The sequence below is a fragment of the Brassica rapa genome, chromosome A09 (genome assembly GCF_000309985.2).
Source record: "Brassica rapa cultivar Chiifu-401-42 chromosome A09, CAAS_Brap_v3.01, whole genome shotgun sequence".
Taxonomy (NCBI): domain Eukaryota; kingdom Viridiplantae; phylum Streptophyta; class Magnoliopsida; order Brassicales; family Brassicaceae; genus Brassica; species Brassica rapa.
The window spans coordinates 21,907,041-21,929,878 of record NC_024803.2 but is presented as its reverse complement, the minus strand read 5'-3'; the positions used below and the strand labels follow the sequence as shown (position 1 = coordinate 21,929,878).

General features: G+C 42.0%; 1 protein-coding gene across 1 annotated transcript; it reads right to left on the bottom strand.

Moving 5' to 3' along the window:
• Window positions 1–15,655: 15,655 nt before the first annotated feature.
• LOC117128183 (splicing factor U2af large subunit B) lies at window positions 15,656–18,505 on the bottom strand. The gene is made up of 9 exons (XM_033280039.1): window positions 18,283–18,505; window positions 17,692–17,970; window positions 17,380–17,622; window positions 17,220–17,280; window positions 17,020–17,132; window positions 16,478–16,924; window positions 16,247–16,382; window positions 16,069–16,136; window positions 15,656–15,976 (listed from the first exon to the last, which is right to left on the bottom strand). The coding sequence occupies exons 2-9, from the start codon at window positions 17,965–17,967 to the stop codon at window positions 15,836–15,838; spliced, it is 1,485 nt and encodes a 494-aa protein (XP_033135930.1). The 5' UTR covers window positions 17,968–17,970; window positions 18,283–18,505; the 3' UTR covers window positions 15,656–15,835.
• Window positions 18,506–22,838: the final 4,333 nt, after the last annotated feature.

Here is a 22,838-nt window from a genome sequence, read left to right as displayed (position 1 = left end):
GATCTGGGATCTCCATCGATCGACGTGCAGAGTGCTGCATCGATCGACGTGGCTTCCTCTTCTCGGCAGCTTCCTCTCGCGAGGCAGATTAACCACTCTTCAGTAAATCGAGAATAACATCTGCTACAGGATGCTGATTGACCTGAAACCGGTGGCATTGGAAAGATAACTCAAAGATATATCTTGTGTCAAAATATGGGCCCAATCTAACGGTCGGAAGGTCTCCATCCATAGCTAAACATATGACGCGTCTGTGCAACTCTGCACCTCCAAAGGCTCCAAAAGACTTCAAAATCACCATATTTCTCCTAAACGTCCCTGAAGCTGTAAATACTCTAAATATACTCCAAAAGATAATAATTATATCTTAAAACACTTTAAAACACTTATAGACCATGATTAAAAATGGGTAAAATATATAGTCTATCAACTCCCCCAGACTTACCCTTTTGCTTGTCCTCAAGCAAAACAGACAGGCAGTCTCTCTGAAAGAGGTTTTGAAAACAGCAGGGACTCACATGATTTAAAACTTAGAATCATCACTTCTACAATATTGCAATCCACATCTAAGAAGTCCAAATCACAGAAGCACATTATACAATATCCTAGCTTAGCAACCAAATTCACCTAGCCAACATCTTAGCAAATCATGTCTGACATTCCCCTCTACCAACCTCATTTCTTAACATAAATAAATGTGTATGCTTTACCTTGGGAGTATCGATCACAAGACACATGGACTCTTACCCCAACAGGTATCTGACTAAACAGGTAGTATTGTTCTGGTTTCTTTTACTCTATATCTCCATTCTCTGAATCCTTTTTATCACAATTCCAATGAACAAAGATGCTGATGCAGTCCATCTTATTCACCTTCTTTTCGATTTTTTTATTATTATTTTTTTTTTCTTTTTCTTTTATTGACAAAGTATAGGCGAATAGTGGGGTCATCGGTAATGTACCTACCCCTCGCTTCCAACAATGTGTGATCATTCTAGTAGAGTAGAATAATAGGGTCATCGGTAATGTACATATCCCTCTAAACCGCAAGAAATCATCTCAATCTTTTATTTTATTTTATTAGGATGCCAAAGGGAGGAGATAAGGAAACCAAAATCACTCAGACTTTTACCTTTCAGACCTGAAGGAGGAATCCGATCAAGTGTATACCAAGCCCCAAGACAAGCAGTTAAGTCAAATTAGGTTGGAGGTCAGCTTCGGTTCCTTCAAACAATCTCAGCAAGTGTAAACATAGTTGACAGGTTGATCCACTTTAGTATCTTTAGTACTCTCTGCAATCAGTAAGTCTAGAATGGTGCTAAAGAGTGGTTAGATAACAAGCATGAATCTAATAAGTTCATTATCCCCTTCTTGACTTGTGGGAACCAAAATTCGCACTGTCGATTTCCGTTTAAATAAGGAAACTAGGAAAACCTTAATTTCCCAGAGGACCCGGATATCTGTTAATTACCACACGTCAAGCAATCAGAACACGAGAATAACAACGATAAAAATAAGAAATCGGAAAGAGAGCAAAGTATATCTTTATTCCGAATCTGCGTATGAGCGTTACAACAAGGTATAAGCCTGGGCTCGAGAGCTGTCGGCGAGATTCCTAGTTCTAGCAACCCTAAGACGGCTAAACCTAATTGAGTCGCAGCTCGAAATAACAAAAACGGAAAATTGCCTAAATTGCTCTAAGTGCTAAGTTTGCTCTGAAAAAGTTCCCTCTCTCCTCCTCGCCTAGGACTCCTTATATACTAGCTTCAAGGTCGGTTTACGCTTTTACTCTTCTGCCCTTAAGCCGTCATAGCATAAAAATGGAGATATTCCATTTTCCCGATCTTCACAATTATCTTCAAAACTTCCGTATTTATCCGCGGAAACTTGACATTTATCCTTCCTCGTGGGCCAAGCGTGAACCATGCTGCGGTTCACGGGCTTTTGGTTAGGAAAAATCATAGGATGGGCCTTGAGTCGTGTTTTAGGTCCCGTTGGGCCGTCTTCCGACTCGACACGTTTACTACGAGTTTTCCGCGGTTTCTAATCCGCGAAGTTTGATCGATGAATTAGAATAGCGGGAAACATGGACTGAGCTTGCTACGGTCTTCGGGAGATAGTATTCGAAGGTTTGATGAGAATGCAAGGACTGGTGTCGTATCGATGTTCGGAAAGGTTCAATCGCTATACAGCGACCGAACTTTGGCTCGAGCCCGGTCGCTACGTAGCGACCGAGCGGGACGAGTGCTCGATCGCTACGTAGCGACCGAGCTTTGGCTTGAGCTCGGTCGCTACGTAGCGATCGAGCGGGACGATCGCTCGGTCGCTACGTAGCGACCGAGCGGGACGATCGCTCGGTCGCTACGTAGCGATCGAGCTTTGGCTCGAGCTCGGTCGCTACGTAGCGACCGAGCTTGGCTGAGCTCGGTCGCTACGTAGCGACCGAGCTTTGGCTCGAGCTCGGTCGCTACGTAGCGACCGAGCATTGGCTCGAGCTCGGTCGCTACGTAGCGACCGAGTGGGACGAGCGCTCGGTCGCTACGTAGCGACCGAGCTTGGCTCGAGCTTGGTCGCTACGTAGCGACCGAGCAGGACGATCGCTCGGTCGCTACGTAGCGACCGAGCGGGACGGACGCTCGGTCGCTGCGTAGCGACCCTTTTCGAGCTTTCGTCGGACATCTCGATTCTTTCTTCCGTAAAGCTTTTTCGTAAGAAAGAATCTATTTTGAAAAGTACTCTTCGGAGAAATTCTTATTTTCTTCCTCGGACGTTTTAAATGTTAAATTTGTTGTAACCGTTTTAGACCCCAACAGTTAGCCCCCCAGCCCGTTAGAGTTGTGACTCTAGCGGGCGGACAGATGACTTTGACAAGGTTAAGTGTGTTGGACGAAATTTACATTTAAAATTCCGCGGAAAAAAGTTGTCGAGACGACATTCCGAACCCATACTTCTATAAGTAGTGAGCTCTTGTCATTCATTTTCTTCACACCTTCCCTTCTTCATTCCTTCAAAAACCTCTCTAGTTTCATAACTTTCCTTTCAACATGTCTTCCTCCCAAGGTGATAAGAAGGATTCCAACGTCGAGATGGGTGAGGCCACTTCTCCGGCTGCGGTTCCAACTTCTCCGGCGGAAGTGCCGGCTTGTGTTGCCGGTCATCTTTCTTTCCGAGAGAAACTAGTTCGTCGCCAAGCCGAGAAAGAACTGGCTCAAACTGGCTCCGAGTTTCCGTCTTCTTCCGCGCAGGTCATTGCCCCGTGTCATGGGACCGACGTCGCGGCTCCTCTCCCGCAAGCCCTACCTGCGGGATCTTCCATGACTCTGATCCTCGTCGAGGACAAAGAGAAGGCCGCTGACTCTATGCCTCCTCCTCCAGCCAGAAAAGAGGTGGGTCGAGCCTAGCATCGGGACTTCGCGGAAAGGTTTGTTTCTTGTTTAAATTTTCGATCGTCTTTCGTGCATTCTTTTCTCGGACTTAGTCTTAAGAATTTTTACCGTTCGCAGTTCATATCGTTGATCGATGGGATGATCAGTGAATGTGGTTCTGAGACCATTCGCCTTTCCGGGGAGTTGGTGGAGCTTCAGGGCAGATGGTCCGAAACCGAGGCCATGTTGACGGCTGTCGAGGACTCTCACTCTGCGAAAGTGTCGAAGCTCGAGGTTGCGATAGGAGAGCTTGAGAGGGACCTTGGGAAGACGGCGAGTTCCTTGCTTAAGGAAAAGAAGGCCAGGAAGGCCAAATCCTCGGAGGTGCGTCGACTCCAGCGTCAGATCTAGAGTGACACGGGACTAACGCGCCGCGGGATCCAAGAGGCTACGGATGCCCTTCGTGCGGAGTTTCAAGCTCGCTTGGCGAAGATTTCTGCTTCCCTGGGTTCCCTCGAGTGTATCCGGAGCAGGAATTTCGCTTTGGCGACGATTGAGGGCGGGATGGCCGTGGTTTGGTCGTTCCAAAGTTAGACTCCCCCGACCTTGGAGGCCAAAGAGGCCCGACTGTCCGGCTGCAAGGGAGATATGGCGGCCGAGGATGGAGATTTTGGTCTCATCCTGGCCGACCTGAAATACGCGTGCTTCCTTCCGACGTGTTCAGAAGACCCAGAGGGGAAAGACCTGATGGTCGGAGAGAACATAAGCGACGCGGCTCCAGGCTCGGACAAGGCAGCGGGTGAAGAGGGGGCGTAAGTTCTGTGGATGACTTGGGTTAGATCTCTTGCGAGAGATTTTTTTATGTTTTTATGTTTCGGCCTTGAATGGCCTTGTTTGTATTTCGGGACTGGCCATGTGTGGCTTCGAATCCCTGCCGCTCCGCAGCTTTCTTTTTATGGTACGATAATCGGATAACGTTTTTTTTTATGAATTTGTGAATAGCGGGGAAGAAGGTGATGAGTTGTCGTCTCATATCCTTCTTTGATTGTGAAATGTTTTATTCGAGATCTGTTTCGAGAGTTCTTCCGCGAGATATGAACTCCGCGGGGGTGCTGAAGGTGTCGAACATAAACATAGAGGCATGGTTTAAGAATCTCCTATCTTTCGATATCATGCCTTTGAATGTAAGAGACCAGTGCGCTGGGTTTAGGGCAAGACCTAGGTTTACTTTCGGTTTAAGGATTATGCGGTGACTAACCGGCTATCGTTTTTCCTGGCGCGATTTCTTCCTGATTCGTATCGATGTAAAGTCCGCGAAAAGTTCTCGGCTTATACGACTTGTTTGATACGAATCAAGCATCTCCGGAGACCGGAAGTGCTAGACCAAAATTTCGGATTTCTTTTATAGCGTTATTATCCTTGTGTCGGATGAAAGAGAGTCATCTCCGTGAGATGGCTATGTCTGTTTAGGACGTTTGTGAGTTCGATGTGACCAGCATCGGACTTGGTGGCGCGTGCCATTGTTTTGATTATTTTGCGCAAAATAAGTGTTAGTGTGTGCATATATATGTCTTTTTGTGACGGAGGTTTCGTTTGCTCGGAAGGAATAAACTTTGAGGCACCAATTGCGATGTCTCGCGATGCTAAAGATTGCTTTTCCCAAGCGGCCGACTAATTTCTTAAGACCTCGTTCTGATTTTACGGGTGAGGATGTTTTAATAAGTCGAAAACACCTAGAGCGTGGTAAGAAGTTTTTTCGATTTTTTGGGAGTATACGAGTATATGTACCCACTCCCCCCCCCCTTTTTTAATGAGGGGGGACAGCTGAATTTGCCATTCGACAAACTGCCTACCTACTCCTTGCGGAGATCAAGCCGTCTCGTAGTTCAGTGATTGCGAGTTGGTTTAGTGATAGTATTTTTTGAGATGCATCGCATTCCAGGCTCTAGGGATTTTTATGCCATGCATGTTGGCTATTTCGTAAGAACCTGGTCGGATGACTTTTTCGATTTTATAGGGACCTTCCCAGTTTGCTCCGAGTTTTCCCGCGTATCGTTCAGCGGTGTTTTGGAAGACTTTGCGAAGGACCAGATCTCCCTGATTGAACCAACGATTCCGTACGTTGGAATTGTAGTATCTCGCAGCGGCGTGCTGGTAGTTTTGAATTTGGATGAGTGCTCGATCTCGGCGTTCGTTAATGAGGTCGAGATCGTCCAAGAGCATAGCATTGTTGAGTTCCTCTCGTTCGGGTAAGAACCTTCTTCGAACACCAGGAAATTCTACTTCTACGGGAATCATGCATTCCGTGCCGTATACCAGGGCGAAGGGAGTTTCTCCCGTTGCTCGCCTTGGGGTGGTACGGTGAGACCAGAGGACTCCCTCGAGTTCATCGGCCCATCTACCTTTTTTAGCCTCCAAGCGTTTCTTCAGTCCGTCGAGAATGGTCTTGTTGATTATTTCAGCCTGTCCGTTGCACTGCGGATATCTGGGAGTTGACTTGTTGAGTCGTATCTTCCACTTTTCGCAAAATGCCTCGAATCGGGTGGAAATGAACTGAGACCTGTTATCGGTTACGATTTCGTAAGGAACTCCATGCCTACAGATGATGTTTTTCCATACGAAATTCTCGACTTGGACGTCTTTTATACTTGCGTACGAGTCCGCCTCTACCCATTTTGAGAAAAAATCGGTAAGGACTAGAAGGAAACGCTTTTGCTTTGAATTATGCAGAGGTCCGACAATATCCATGGCCCAGCGCATAAAGGGATAAGGCGATGTGATGGAGGAAAGAACTTTGGCCGGTTGTCGGATAGTTGGCGCATGCCTTTGTCATTTTTCGCATTTTCGTGCGAATTTCTCGCAATCTCCGATCATTGTTGGCCAATAGTATCTGTGGCGTTTGATTTTCACGGCTAGTGATCTTCCGCCGGAATGGTTGCCGCATGAGCCGGAATGTATTTCCTCCATTACTTTCCTCGCCTTTTCTCCTTCCAGGCACGTCAGGAGTGGTCCGGAGAATCTCCATTTGTAGATTTCGCCGTCCACTGTTATGTAGCGTGCGGCCTGTGTTCGGATCTTGCGAGCTGCCCATTTTTCGGCGGGCAGTTGCCCGTCGATAATGTAGTCTCAAAATGTCTGAAGCCATGGGGTATCGCAACCGTAATCAGATTGCTCCGATGGTGGTGGTATCATAATTTCTTCTTCCTCGTCGTCTTGACCCTCTATGAGATTGACAACGACTGGAGGTCCGATACTCGGATGTTCGATGAATTCGACCAAAATTACCCTTTTGAGTCCTGGATGGGAACTTGATGCTAAGGCCGCGAGGGCGTCCGCCTGGACATTCTCGGAACGGGGGATCCGGGTAAGGGTGAAACAGTCGAAGTCTTGAGCTAGACCTTGGACCAGTTTGAAGTACGCGTCCATCCGTTCGTCTCTGGCTTCATATTCTCCGCTGAATTGGCTGGCCACTAACTGGGAGTCTCAGTAAGCGTGGAGATTACGTATTTTTAAGCCGTGAGCCAAACGTAGACCTGCGATCAATGCTTCGTATTCGGCCTCGTTGTTTGAGGCATGGAATTCCAGTCTGAACGATTGTTCCAAGATCTCGCTCGTTGGAGATGTGAGACGGATCCCGATACCTGATCCTTGCTTGGATGAGGATCCGTCGACGTGGAGGAGCCAGGTGGAATTTGGTTCCTCGTTGGTTATTGCTACCGTTGGAAGTTCGACCAAAAAGTCTGCGAGCACTTGTGATTTTGCGCTCGTCCTTGGTCGGTATTCGATGTCATACTCGCTCAACTTGACCGCCCACTTAGCCAATCGGCCTGATTGACTTGGGCTATGCAAAATTGTCCGTAAGGGAAAATTCTTGAGGATAACAATCGTGTGGGATTGGAAATACGGTCTTAGTTTTCGGGCCGATGTTACGACCGCGCATGCCAATTTTTCCATCAACGGATACCTAGATTCGGCATCCAGCAAGGTTTTGCTTATGTAAAAAATAGGTTTCTGCTCCCCGCGTTCTTCCCTGATCAGGACTCCGCTTACGGCTGTTGCCGATACCGCGATGTACAAGAATAAAGGCTCCCCTTCCACGGGTTTTGCGAGGACTGGAGGAGTAGCTAAATAACGCTTCAGCTGTTGGAAGGTGTTTTCGCACTCTTCCGTCCATTCTAATTTTTTATTTCCTCGCAGGACGTCGTAGAAGGGCAGGCACTTATCTGTTGATCGTGAAAAAAATCGGTTAAGTGTTGCGATTCTGCCGGTCAGTCTTTGGACTTCCCGTTTATTCTTCGGTGAAGCCATCTCGATTAGAGCGTTGATCTGTTTTGGATTTGCTTCGATGCCGCGGTATGTGACCAAGTAGCCGAGGAATTCCCCTGATGCCACGGCGAATCTACATTTTGTCGGGTTGAGCTTCATGTTATGGGAGTTTAGTTGTGCAAAGCATTCTTCGAGATGTGACACGTGATCTCTTGCTTTAAGGGATTTGACGAGCATGTCGTCGATATAAACTTCCATCGTTTTCCGAGTTGTTTGGAGAACATTCGGTTCACGAGTCGTTGGTAAGTTGCTCCAGCGTTTTTGAGGCCGAAGGGCATTACCTTATAGCAATAAGTTCCGCGATCGGTAATGAACGCAGTCTTCTCACGATCGTCGAGATTCATCCTAATTTGATTATAACCTGAGAAGGCATCCATAAAGGATAAGAGTTCGTTGCCCGCTGTTGCTTCTACCAATCGATCGATATGTGGTAGAGGGAAGCTATCCTTTGGACATGCCTTGTTTAGGTCGGTAAAATCTACGCAAACTCGCCACTTTCCGTTTTTCTTTTTGACTACTACGGGATTGGCGAGCCAGTCCGGGTATCTTACTTCCATTATCGACCCAACTTTAAGCAGTTTTTCGACCTCATCGTTTACTGCAGCAGCACGTTCGGGTCCCAGCTTCCGTCTTTTCTGTTTGACGGGTTTGAATGTTGGGTCGATATTCAGCTCGTGACATGTTATGTTAATGTCGATTCCTGGCATATATTCCGCAGCCCATGCGAAAGTATTAAGGTTCTTTTTAAGACAGGTTATGAGTTCTGTCCTTAAAGGCTCGTGGAGATTGGCTCCAATCTCGACGCAGCGTTCTGGGAAGGCTTCGTCGAGACAGATCGTTACCACGGGTTCACATGTTGGCTCGCATTTTTCATCTAGAGCTGCGATGATACAAGATTGCCTGAAGAATTCCGCTGAATCCTGACTTCGCGTATCTTTGCTGGAGATCTTTTTCTCCGCTTTCTTAGGAGTAATTTCGAGGATCGGTCTCTTTCGTTTTAGTTCCGCGGCGAAACAAACCTGTGAAACTCTTGGATTTCCCCAGATTACCTCGACTCCGTTAGGGGTCGGGAACTTGAGGCAAAGATGGTAGGTTGATGGGATTGCGCGCATGGTGTTCAGCCATGGCGTCCCCATGATAACGTTGTAAGATGCGGGGCGGTCAACGACTAGAAACTCTGTGATGTTTGTCACGGTTCCGGCTATGACAGCGTGTCTAATCGATCCATAGGCCATGTTCGTTTCCCCCGAAAGTCCTAGCAGTGGGCTTGGGCATTTTGCGATTTCGGATTGACTGATCCCAATCTTTTCAAGAGTGTCTTTGAAGATGATATCGGCCGAGCTTCCGGTATCGATTAGCACTCTAGCGACGTCGATATCTCGAATCGTCAACTCGATAACAAGGAGATCGTTTCGAGGTTTGGCTCGATCGATTGTTTCTCCCCCCTTGAATGAGATGACGTTCGCGCACGTCGAATCTTGCATACCGTTCCTGATCGTTAAGTGGCTTTTGCGGGTTAGATTGATCCGTAAGTCCCCCTCCTTCTAGCGCCAAACTGTGGAAACCGAAATTCGCACTGTCGATTTCCGTTTAAATAAGGAAACTAGGAAAACCCTAATTTCCCAGAGGACCCGGATATCTGTTAATTACCACACGTCAAGCAATCAGAACACGAGAATAACAACGATAAAAATAAGAAATCGAAAAGAGAGCAAAGTAGATCTTTATTCCGAATCTGCGTATGAGCGTTACAACAAGGTATAAGCCTAGGCTCGAGAGCTGTCGGCAAGATTCCTAGTTCTAGCAACCCTAAGACGGCTAAACCTAATTGAGTCGCAGCTCGAAATAACAAAAACGGAAAATTGCCTAAATTGCTCTAAGTGCTAAGTTTGCTCTGAAAAAGTTCCCTCTCTGCTCCTCGCCTAGTACTCCTTATATACTAGCTCCAAGGTCGGTTTACGCTTTTACTCTTCTGCCCTTATGCCGTCATAGCATAAAAATGGAGATATTCCATTTTTCCCGATCTTCACAATTATCTTCAAAACTTCTGTATTTATCCGCGGAAACTTGACATTTATCCTTCCTCGTGGGCCAAGCGTGAACCATGCTGCGGTTCACGGGCTTTTGGTTAGAAAAAATCGTAGGATGGGCCTTGAGTCGTGTTTTAGGTCCCGTTGGGCCGTCTTCCGACTCGACACGTTTACTACGAGTTTTCCGCGGTTTCTAATCCGCGAAGTTTGATCGATGAATTAGAATAGCGGGAAACATGGACTGAGCTTGCTACGGTCTTCGGGAGATAGTATTCGAAGGTTTGACGAGAATGAAGGGACTGGTTTCGTATCGATGTTCGGAAAGGTTCAATCGCAATACAGCGACCAAACTTTGGCTCGAGCCCGGTCGCTACGTAGCGACCGAGCGGGACGAGTGCTCGGTCGCTACGTAGCGACCGAGCTTGGCTCGAGCTTGGTCGCTACGTAGCGACCGAGCAGGACGATCGCTCGGTCGCTACGTAGCGACCGAGCGGGATGGACGCTCGGTCGCTGCATAGCGACCCTTTTCGAGCTTTCGTCGGACATCTCGATTCTTTCTTCCGTAAAGGTTTTTTGTAAGAAAGAATCTACTTCGAAAAGTACTCTTCGGAGAAATTCTTATTTTCTTCCTCGGACGTTTTAAATGTTAAATTTGTCGTAACCGTTTTAGACCCAACATGACTCTCAATAAAAACATTTTTGAAAACATTTTATAAAACTCAATAGATAAGCAAATATCAGTAAACATCCTCACAGACTTAAATTACACTGTCTCCAGTGTATATGTAGTCGGAGTTATGGTTAGAACATAAATAATAAGTAGACAATTTAACAAGTAAGAACGATAACCTGCTCGACATCAGTGTCGATCGACACAATGAATAGACAATTGATCGATATTGATGAAGTGCTGTCGATTGATAGTGACATGGTCTCATCGGTCGATGGCTAGAGCAATCATTCGACACAATGAAGAGGCAATCGATTGTTGGATATGAAGCGCTGTCGATCGATATCGAGCTGGTGTCATCGGTCGATGTGCTGAGCAATCGTCTACTCGGATCTGTTTTTTTTTTTTTTAACTAACTAAACACAATATTAGTAGAACCTCCTCCCCCAGACTTAAACAACACTATCACTAGCGCTATCCAGTCTAAGATTTGTGGGAAAATAAATCATAAGGACAATATTTAACAAGGAAAAACGGTATATCTGCTTGGATGTGAGTGTCGAGCAACACAGTTAAGTGGCGAGCAATACTCTTGATGCTCTGTCGATCGATGCTACGTAGCCATCATCGATTCTCCTGCAATCTCTTCTTCCTCGGATCTTGTCCTTTTACAGTGTCGCTCGATGTTGCTGCTACAGTGTCTCTATTACAGTACGTTGTTACTGTTCATTTTTTTTTTAACTGAAATCTTTAGAAAACCAAGAATCAGTAATAAATGAAAGATAAACCATATTTAAAATTACCTAACAGTGGGTTGCCTCCCACTCAGCGCTTATTTTTAGTCATTAGCTTGACTTCTGGAGATCTGATTAAGTCCGCATAAGAATGAGAACTTGCTCCAAACCAAGTCTCAATGTCTACTCTTTGAAGCTTTATCATTTTTGTGTGAAAGCCTCCTCCATATACCCTTCTCCTTTGTCTATCATTTCAGCAATAAGGAGTGCTTTGAGCTTTGCAAAAGGCTGTGAGAAGCATCTGCTGCGCACTCTGGGTTTTCTGACACCATCTGAGAAGTGGGGAATCAATGATAACTGAGGATCTCCCTTGATCCTTTTCCTCTTCTTCCAATTCCGCCTCTTCTTTCCCCCCCAGACTTGTCTGATCGCATGGTGGTGCCTCCATCAAAATGATTCTGACACACTTCAAACTCTTTCTGTTCTGATTCGCGAAGAGTGTCGATCGATGGTATCTGACCGGTATCGATCGATGATGAAATGATAGTGTCAACCGATTTTTTTCTGTTGATGTCGCTCGATGGTACTTCTGCTGGGCAGTTATCTACTTCATCTCTAAATCGCAGCCCTCTTTGGGAAGCTTCTACGTACTTATTATCATCAAATACTCCACCATAGGAACTTAACTCCATACTTTTATCTGGTGGGATAGGAGATTCAGCTTCAAACACTTCATATGGAACAACAAACTTCACATGATCATGTATCCTCTTCACTCTTTTGCAAATCCCAACAGCTTCTTCTTCGCATAGAGGTGGTCTTAGATTTTCGGGGACAGCAAGGTGTGAGGCTCCAGTGTGTTCTTTTCTTCCAACCAGTTCTGGTTCAATCATGTATCCTGATAGTTCATCCAAACATGGGTGTCGATCGATGCAATCGGGTGGGTATCGAGCGATACAGTCGGGTGTATGTTGATCGATGTTAGACGGCGACTGTAGATCGATGTCGTGGGGTGGGTGTCGATCGATCTCATCAGGTTTATATCGGTCGATGTCGTCAGCCTTTAAGGAATTTTCCAGACCTTTTCCCGAAGCGCGCTGATCATCAAGCTTATGCCGAAGCCATTCTTCCAACTCCAGAAAGTCTTTCAGAGTGACTTTGTCGACATCTGAGGTAAGATCACAACTTGATTCATCGATGCTCTCCTGTGTCGAGTTTGCAATGTCCTGAGGACAACTCGATCTTTCAGGGATTTCAAGTGGAATCGATCGATAGCAAAAGTCTGTGTCGATCATTTCTGAGGTACTGGGGTCGATCGACGATGAGGTGGGGGTGACGATCGATGTTATGGTAAGGGTGTCGATCGATGATGAGCTCGTGTCACTAATATCAGCTACTTCTACTGTGCTCAGCTTTCCAGACTCATGTTGCTCATCATCCTCCACCATATATTCCAGCATAGACCTGATCTCAATCTCTAGATTGCTGCAACATCATAGAGAAAATTGTTGAGGAAGGCGTATCTGATCTCATTCCAGGTAGTGAGAGATCCTAGTGGCGACTTCCTGAACCAATATGCTGCTTCTCCAGCAAGAGAGTATGAGAATAATTTGCATAAATAGTAGTCTTCAGAGACTCCATTGCATTTGATGGTCGATGCCAGATCTATAAATGTCTCAAGGTGGCTAGTGGGATCTTCATGAGAAAAACCATGGAAAGAATGCTGACCCACAAGAGAGATATATGCAGGGTGCAACTCAAGGACAATATTCTGAAGTGCTGAACGACGCAATGCAGACCTTTAAGCATATGCATCCTCAGGACTGTTATAGTCTCTAATTGCCTTCGGTCGTCCAGTCCTAACATACACAGTGGTAGCATCAAGGATTGTAGAAGGTATCGATCGATGACAAATATCTGTATCGATCGTTTCTGAAGTGCGGATATCGATCGATTCTGAGTTACTACTGTCGATCGATGCTGAAGTTGGATCTTTTGTATCAGCTTCTTCTACTTTGCTCTGCTCTCTTGATACATGATATTCATCATCCTCAACTGTATCATGGTTGACCAGCTTTTCTCTGTTCAGTTCGTCCTTCTGCTTACTCTCATCTGCATGGTGAACCTGAATGTCTGGCTGCTTGACATGAGTTGTCGGTGTTCCAATATCTCCATTCTCCTCGCTGTAGATGAAGTCAAGAATCTGATTCATACTAATCATTATTCCTTTCTCCTGTTCTTTAATCATGTAATCAAGCCTTTTACTTCAAGTTGCTACAGCTTCGCTGAAAAATTTGCCTATGAAGGCTTCTTTGATGTCTTCCCAGCAGGTTAGAGATCTTGGTTGCAGCTTACTGAACCAACTAAAAGCATCTCTAGATAAACAATAGGGGAAGATCTTGCAGATAATGTGGTCTGCAGATATTACATCGTGCTTGTTTGCTGAGGCTAACTCCTCAAGTCTCTTGATAAGATCTTTGGGATCCTCATAAGGAAGACCGTAAAATGGATCCTCACTTCCCCAATCATACCATCGACTTGTCAGATTAAAGGTATTCGTCTCAGCCACAGCAATTACATCAGGGATTACACTACCGTCTGCATTAATCAATTTTCCTGTGGGGCTACAAGGGCGACCTTCTTCATCTCGCCAAATACATTTCTTGTCGATCTTAAGTATGAGCGCTTCGACCTTCTCTATCTCTCCGTAAGTGGTGTTCGTCATTGGAGGAACAGTGCTGCGATGAATAGTGTTTCGATGAACAGTATCACGATCAACAGTATTCGGATGAACAGTATCGCGATGAACAGTGTTCGGATGAACAGTGTTCGGGTGAACAGTGTCGAGCGACATAATATGAACAGTATCGATCGACGGAAGATGAATAGTGTTGACCGACACGGGATGAACAGTGTCGATCGACGTGATATGAATAGTGACGCGATGAATAGTATCGCGATAAACAGTACAAGGATGAATAGTATTATGATGAACAATACCTGGATGAGCAGTACCTCGATGAATAGTATTGCGGTAAAAAATAACCTGATGAACAGTAACATGATGAACATTACCCGGATGAATAGTACCGCGATGAATAGTGTTTTTCGACACATGATGAATAGTGTCGTTCGACGCTTGGCTCACGCTATCAATCGATGCTGCTTGGAGGGTGTCAATCGATACATCCCTCGTAGACTTACGGATCGTGCATAAACCAACAGGCTCCTTCCTTGTAGAAATCCTCTCTTCATTGTTTTCTGGTACTAAGAGTTATGTACCTGAAATAAAAGAAACAATTTTATGAGTTTTTCGAATAGTAACAAAACCTAAACTAAATCTAACTAAACAAGATCTAATGGCGATCAAAGCTCCTCGGCAACGGCGCCAAATTTGATATCACTCAAATTACCCTAAAGAGTGTTACTCTCATCAAAAGAGGTCGAGTTATATTACTTAGGGATCGAGTTAAAGTATTCTTGTGACCATGCAAGTTCAGAAGGAAGCTCCAGCTGATATGCAGTGCAAGAACAATTTCTTGCTTCAGTGTGTTGTGGCTTTGATATAGTTTAGTAATCTGAAGAATACTTTATTGATAATCAGAAACCGCCGCCTTATAAGCTTTGTTTTCGTCCGTTCAGTGAATCAGCCATATCTTCCTAACCGTTAAAAATCTCGCGCATGCAAAGCCGACACCGTGCTCCTCTCGTCGAGACGAAGCCGTAGACACCGATCACGCCGAAATCGGAGCCCGTACGAAGCCGTTAGAGCCTCCGGAAGTTTCGTCATGCGCGTGCATGTAACACACGCGCCGCCGGAAATCGTCGCCGCCGATTTCGCCGCCGGACCGTCGCCAGACCACCGCCAGACCGTCGCCAGACTGTCGCCGGGCCGCCACTTTGCCGCTGCCGGAATGCCACCGAACCGCTGTGACTCCTGATGATGCATGAGAGTCTAGTCTCTATGCTGCTATGGTGTGCGTTGAAGAAATAACAATTGCAGCTTATTTTATCACACAACAATCCCAAATAAGCAGTCGCAATAAAATTAATCAATTTTTGGTTTGCAACGATGTGTTTACGAAATGATGACTAGTGAATAGTGATTCGACAACTATATTTCATTCTGCATAGATTTTTCCAGCTATCACCGACTTGGACTGTTTAAAAGTGCTAGAAAAAAGGGGAAAACAAAAAAAGAGAGAGCTCACAGCATATAAGTTCCTAAAACAATTAATTGCACATACCGAGAATCAGACACGGTTCAGAACCGCGGCAGAATACTAACCTACCACTAGACAACTGGTGCTAGTTGTTTTATGTTGTCCTTCATATTTTATTTATCATAACGGATCATTGAACAAGTTTAACTTTTAAAAGCATGCCAGTGATATAAATCTGTTTGAAGAAGTTACCATACAATTTTTTCCCAGGCAGCAAAGCGAAAAGTATATGTAGTTTTAGGTTAGTAATATGGATTGTGTATATAATCTGATGTTGTCTGGTAATTTCTAACCGGTAAGAGGATAATAACATAACTCCAAGGGGTGTTTTAATGAAACCAAAGACTTATCATTATCCAATACACACCTTGGTTGTGTCTAGACAAGTACTAAATTGATCTACACAAACCAATATCTCCATACAACAAAACCCCCAAAAAATATATTCAAACTTCTTGCTAAGAGGTCCAAAGAAACTAAAGAAAGATCAGTAGCCGTCGTAGTCGCCTTGCGCATACTTGTTTTCGGGGTAATACACAGCCACCACTTGGTTTCCTCCAAACTTTCTTCCATTCATCCCCGATCTTGCCTTTGCTGCGCCGTCCAAATCCGCATACTCTAAGAAAACCTGCAATGATATAAATATAATAACATCATTAAGAGGAATGTGTTGTGTGCATGAAATTAGTAAAAACTGCTTCTCTGAGCTGAAAAACGAACCTTCCCAACTCCTGGTGTTGGATCATGATCCGGTTTGGGCCTTGGAATCACAACATTCACCAAGTTACCTGCACAGAACAATGAATTATCAAAAGTTCCAAACATGTAAAAAGAGCTCGACTGTGAGTAGATATGGCAGATACTCAGGAACAAAAACACAAAAACTGAAATTGCTTACCGAGTTTTCCACCTTCCTGTCTCATGTCCTCCATTATTTCTTCATATTCTTTATCGTCTCCAAGAACATTAGCTGTAACCACGTGAGTCAAACAGACAATCTTGGTGGGCGTGCCTCCTGGCTGTAGCATAAGCCCCTGTTACAGAAGTTCAAGAGACACTTAAATCAGTGATATTCAGAAAGTTTAGATATATAGTAGTAATAGGACAAAGGATAAAGTCAAACAGTCACCTGCAAAGCAATCTGCTGTTTGGTATGAAGTAGTCTATCTTTTTGCTCAGGCTTAGGTTGAACCCCACCTTGGACTGCACGCCTCACCGTAAGTGTCTTATCGCCCATCTTAATCCCGTTTAGAGCAGCACATGCCATATCTGTGACTGAAGGATCCTGGAATACACAGAATGCATATCCCATCGAGTTTCCAGTTTCCCTGTCTTTGACCAAGTTGAAACCTCTTAGCGGCCCAAACGACTCCAAAAGCTCCCTGATCTGATCCTCTGTCAAGCGATATGGAATCCCACCCAAAAATAAGCGGTCCGGACCCTCAAGCCCACCAGTAGACCCCGAGGAAAATCCAACAGCCGCCAAGTTGAGATTGGGATTAGGCTGGCTCGGACCAAGAGCTGCAGCAAGGGATGGGTTATAGTCAGTAGGCCTCTTCACCTTTACAGGAACCCCCTGGAGATGAGCATAGCTAACATGTCAGTACATATTGTACTTAATAAAGAAGAATAAGAATGTACATCTATACTGAGCAAGAGATAATGAATCACCTCTAATATAATTCCGTCTAATGCCATTGCATTACTAGCCTCCTCAACTGTTCTCATCTCAACAAAAGCGAAGTTCTTTTCATGGTTTATGTAAACATTCACCACCGCCTCGCCTATGAATGAAAAGAGAGAATGAGTTATATTGTCTACGCTTGTCAAAGGTATAAGACAAAAAAAAAAAACACTGGAAATTTAGATACCTGGCCCAGCAGAGTTTCCCCCAACCGCTGACATCACTTGGCTAAAGAACGTTGCAACAGACTACAATATGAAGTTCAATTCTCAGTACTCATGCAATGATATTGCCAAAGTTTGTGGTTTTAAAATGATTATAATAGACAAAAAAAAAAGTAACAAAACCTGTTCGTTTGCAGTGGGTGGAAGCCCACCAACACAGACTCGTCTAGCATGGCTACTAGGACCACCTTTTGTACCACCAAGCTGCAAACTTAAGTTCAAATCAGGTCCAGTTTGGCGACTCTTTTTAGTTTCTTTAGGCTGGTCAGGTCCCTTTCCTGGTCCCTTTCCTGGTCCCGTTCCTGGACCCCCTTGCCTTTTACGTCCCGACAAAGGGACTGGAAGAGGCTGGTCACTAACGCAAAACTGTGCCAACACGTTGTTTTAGGTAAGAACTATGCCAAATAAAAAAAACTTGTCAAATAAAAAGGTCACCTCATGCGAGGAAAATGGAATGATCTCCACTTGGTGCCTAGAGGGAATGCAAATCTGGTGTTGTCGGAAGCATGGAATGCAAAAGTTATAACTCTCTCTGTAGCAGCGAATTAGTGCAGGGAGTTGTAAACATCGGTGACATCGTGGAGACTGAAGATGCCCACTGCAGAGAAAAGCAAAGAGGTGGCTAGAGCCACGGCATGACATCACTCTTTGATTATGCCAGCAATAATTAAGCGGCGTAGAGCTTGTGCATCTGAAGCATGGGAGATCCATTCTCTTTGGAAAAGAAAGAACAAGAAACGTTGAAATTATGAAAAATTACGAACAAACTCAAGAAAAGAAGAACCGACCTAACCATTCAAAAACCCTAAGACTAAGACCCAGAGTGATTAGCTATTCGAAAACCCAGACTAATGCAAAACAAGAGTAATTCCCTATTCAAAAACCGGATTGGTGCAGAACCCAGACCGATTCAATATTCAAAAACTCAAATCGATGGGAAACCCAGACCGATTCACTATCCAAAAACCCAGAAGTAAGGCAATAACTATAACTATAACAAGAACATGTAAAGAAGACAGAAATTACCGAATCGATTTTCTGAATTGGAGAGGAAAGACTTGATCAAGCACGAAGTCCTAGTCTGAATTCTCGAAGGGAGAGAAAGCACGAGAACGAACACAAATTGTTTCCGTGGGCGAAGAAGCGGGAACTGAAAACCAAAATCGACTAAACCGTTCGACTCTTGGATCTGTTCGTTTATATTAATATAGTTATATAATGAGCCTCTTGTAGTTACTCTCGAGCCAGGCCCAATGTGGGAATAGAAAGCCGTGTTGTGAATTATTAGGCGAATATATATATATATATATATATATATATCAAAATGTATATATGATATGTTAATAATAGAGAAATTCTTGGCTTCACCCCCTAGGTGAACCTAGAGGTTCACCAACCAATAGTGGTTGAGTATTTAATATTTGATATCTTTTAAAAAAGGAAATAAAATTGAATTTCCAAATATGATATAAATTTTTAAAATAAAATAATAAAAATACATAAATATAGTTACAAAAAATAAATAAATAAATATTGTTAAAATGTTAGCAAAATACTAAATCCTATACCCTAAATTCTAAACTCCAAACCCTAAATTATAAACCTTAAATCTTGGATAAACCGTAAACCATTGGAAAATTTTAAACCCTAAATCATACATCAAAACTAAATCTTAATAACACTAAACCCTAAACCTTAATCACTAAACCCTAAACCCTTGGATAAAGCCTGAACCCTTGGATAAATCATAAACTCTAATTCAAAAATATTTAAAATTAAACCCTAGAGTTTATGATTTATTCAAGGGTTCAGAGTTTACCCAAGGGTTCATAGTTTACCCAAGGGTTTAGGGTTTAGTGATTAGGATTTAGGGTTTAGTGTTATTAAAATTTAGTTTTTAGTGTATGATTTAGGGTTTAAGATTTTCCAACGTTTAGAGTTTATCCAAAGTTTAAGGTTTAATGTTTAGGGTTTAGGATTTAGGGTATAGGGTTTAATATTTTGCTGAAGATTTAACAATATTTATTTATTTATTTTTTGTAACTATTTTTATGTATTTTTATTATTTTATTTTAAAGATATAATCTAATTTGGATATTCAATTTTATTTCCTTTTTTAAAAGATATCAAATTTCAAATACTCAATCACTATTGGTTGGTGAACCTAGAGGTTCACCATAGGGGGTGAACCCAAGTATTTCTCTTAATAATATATGTTCACTCTTTTTTATCTTGGTAAAACATTTCTATTTATAGGAGAGAATGAATTAAGTCGGTTAAGATATATTTTTACAAACAATAAAATAGTGATGGCTAGATATTTATTGTCCATTATCCCTTAATTATCCATTTAATACTATGTATTGTTGTTTTAAGAAATTTTTTCATGAAAAAAATCGACAGGATAAAAACTATGTTGAATGAGAAAGAATATAGTGACATAATCTTCCTTTAAAAATGATAAAACATATTTTTTTTTCATAGGTCACACAAATGTCGCATCGGTGCCATAGGTCGTTGCCAGCCGTCTCCGTTGAAGCCATCTGGAGCCACCTCTGGTGAGTGTTTGTCTGAATGGTCCTCCGTTGCTATTTTCTCGATTCATCTTGGTGATCGAGAAGTAGTTTGCAGGTGAAACTTGATGTTGTCTTTTGGCCTAGTTTCGTATTAACTTCAATGCTCGACTCTATCGGGTTAGCTTTGAAATTAATTTTTAGTTTTTAGAGGCTTTTTAATTTCTTTTTTGCAATCCTTAAAAACATAATGGCTTCATATCAGATTCTGATTCAATCATTTTTAATCATTTTAGTAATGACATTTTCTTAGCAAAAATGTCTCATTACGATACCGCATATATGTTTTTGGAATGTTGTAAAGGGAAGCGCCTTTGTGAACAAATCAGCTGGACTGTCAGGTGAACGTACATATTTGATGTCCGCTTCTTATTTTTTCTTGAGATTTCGTAGATATGAGAAAAAGCTTGGAGGAATATGCTTTGTTATATCGCTCTTGATATCACCTTCTTTTATTTGAATGGCACAAACCAAATTATCTTCAAATACTTTTGCAGTTCTTTCTTGGTAATTTGTCCGCTCACTTTTTGTATGTGATGACTCATTAATATAAGCAACACATATTCCATCATCTTTCGTGAAGCGCAATAGTTTATGCATGATTCGAAGAAATCGCAACCAACATTTATTTATGGGAACGCCAAGAAGTTGCGGTTCCACTAATTGGAAAACATATCCGGTTTGGGAATGAGCTTTATGAAGATCTAATAAATATCTTGCATCTGCAGAACCCACCAAACTAAACTTGGGATTCATATGATAAATCAATCTTAAATCAACTGTATTTTGAAGATACAAAATATATGATTTATTCTATATTATGTTCCCATGCATACAAGTAGGAGATAGACTATATATATTGCAAATAAATTAGTAGCAAAAGCAGTATCAGGTCTAGTACAATTTCAAGATAAAAAATCTCAACGATAGCTCTCATATAAGGTATTTCAGAATTTATTTCTTCGTTATTTTCACAGGGTCTAAAATGATCTTTTTCAATATCGAGGGATATATTCACCATTAGAGTACTCAAAGAAGTCAATTTGTCCATAGAAAAGTCTTTCAAGATCTTTTTCGTATAATTTGATTGTTGCACAAATATTCTCTCTCGAAAATACCTAATCTGGAGCCTAAGACAAAACTTTGTCTTTCCAAATCTTTCATTTCGAAATTTTCTTTCATATGAGTTTGTGCATCATAACCTTCCTTTTGATTTCTAGTTATGTTCATATCATCAACTTATACATCAATAATCAAGAACGAGATGACGATTTCATTACAAAAACGCATGGACATATCACATTATTCACATATCCTTTTCTCAATAGATATTCATTTAAGCGATTGTACCATAACTGCCCGGATTGCTTTAATCCGTAAAGTCATCGTTGTAATTTGACCAAACAAATCTCTCTAGATTTTATTCTCAACGCTTGCAGTATTTACAATCCCCCATGGATTTTTATATATATATTATTATCCAGTGATCCATATAAATATGCTGCCACAACATCCAGGAGGTGCATTTAAGTTTTTTAGATGTCGCTAGGCTCATCAAAAATCTGAACGTAATTGCATCCATCAGTGGGGAATAAGTTTCTTCGAAATCAATTTCTGATCTCTGAGAAAAACATTGGGAAACAAGTCGTACACTCATGTTAGTGCATTCTTCTCATTTACCTTTCTAACGAACAACCACTTGGATTTACATTCTCAAGCATTATGAATATAGGTCAAAAGACTTTTTTTTTTATTAAGGGAGAGTACTCAGTTTGTATGGTCATTTTTCACCTCTCCCAGTCATGTATTTTCTAACATTCCAATATTGATCTTGGTTCTAGATCATTATTTTCATCATATATCTCTTTAGACACAAAAAAACGAGAATAACATATTTTATCTTATTTCTGATTCATAACTTTCCATTTCGAGCATAGCTGATAGAAATCTCATATTATTTTGTTCCCTTTTTGTCATCTAGATCTTTATCTTTATTTATTTCTTCATGAACATTTTCACGTATGTCTTCTTCTAGATATTTTTTCATTAACAGGTTATTCTGGAACATTTGTAATTTGCTCTCCAATTTTTTGGGGGGGAAGAGGGGGGTGTTTATTTTTAAAACCTGATGGTCTTTCCCGTTTTAACTGAATCCGAGGTTCATTTATGATGTTGCAATCAGTTTGTTCTTTGTTATTAACTGCAGTGCAATGTGGTTGAAAACATTTGAAGCCTTAATAATATATTTTACTAGTATACTACTCCGTACTACGTACGAGAAAATAATTATTAATTTATTATGTTAAAAATAGTATGATTTGTAGCAAAATTGATTGTCAGATGTTAGTTCCCATGTATAATATTTGTAGATAATGCTTGAGTTCTATAATCATCACATTTGAAAATTTTCTTCTCCATTAAGAGCTAGTTTTCTTTTATCTATAAATTAATAACAAAGCCCTTCATTTAGTTCAATTTAATTGTTTAACCATAAAGATCAATTTTGATTTTACATGAAATTTAATTTGAACAATTAATTAAAGGATTGTTTTGATGAAAATATGATATTTTAACTATGCTGTAAAATAAATACTAAGAAGAATATTACATAATTTAGGTATTATAATTAATTTACCAATATATAATATAATATTATAGATGTAAACAGAATAGCCTCGACCAGTAAAGTACATATATATAAACTACCCCTGATATTTGTCATTACATAAAATACTATTGAAAATTTATCAATTTTAAGAGTTTTCAGCATTGTTTGATAGTTAAAGAGCAAAGAGAGAAAAGAAGAAAAAAAAAATTAATCAAGGTTTAGCATCTGACCTATTAATCAAATCATGAGCAGCACGTGGGTTGAAATCTCTTGGTAAATTGGAGTCCATCTTCTCATCAATTCTTCATGAAGTCTAATCAACTTTAATCGGAACATAACTCTAAAACCAAAAAAGAGATGAAATGGTGTTGCCAGCTTCTTCACCTTCGGTTGTAGTGGAG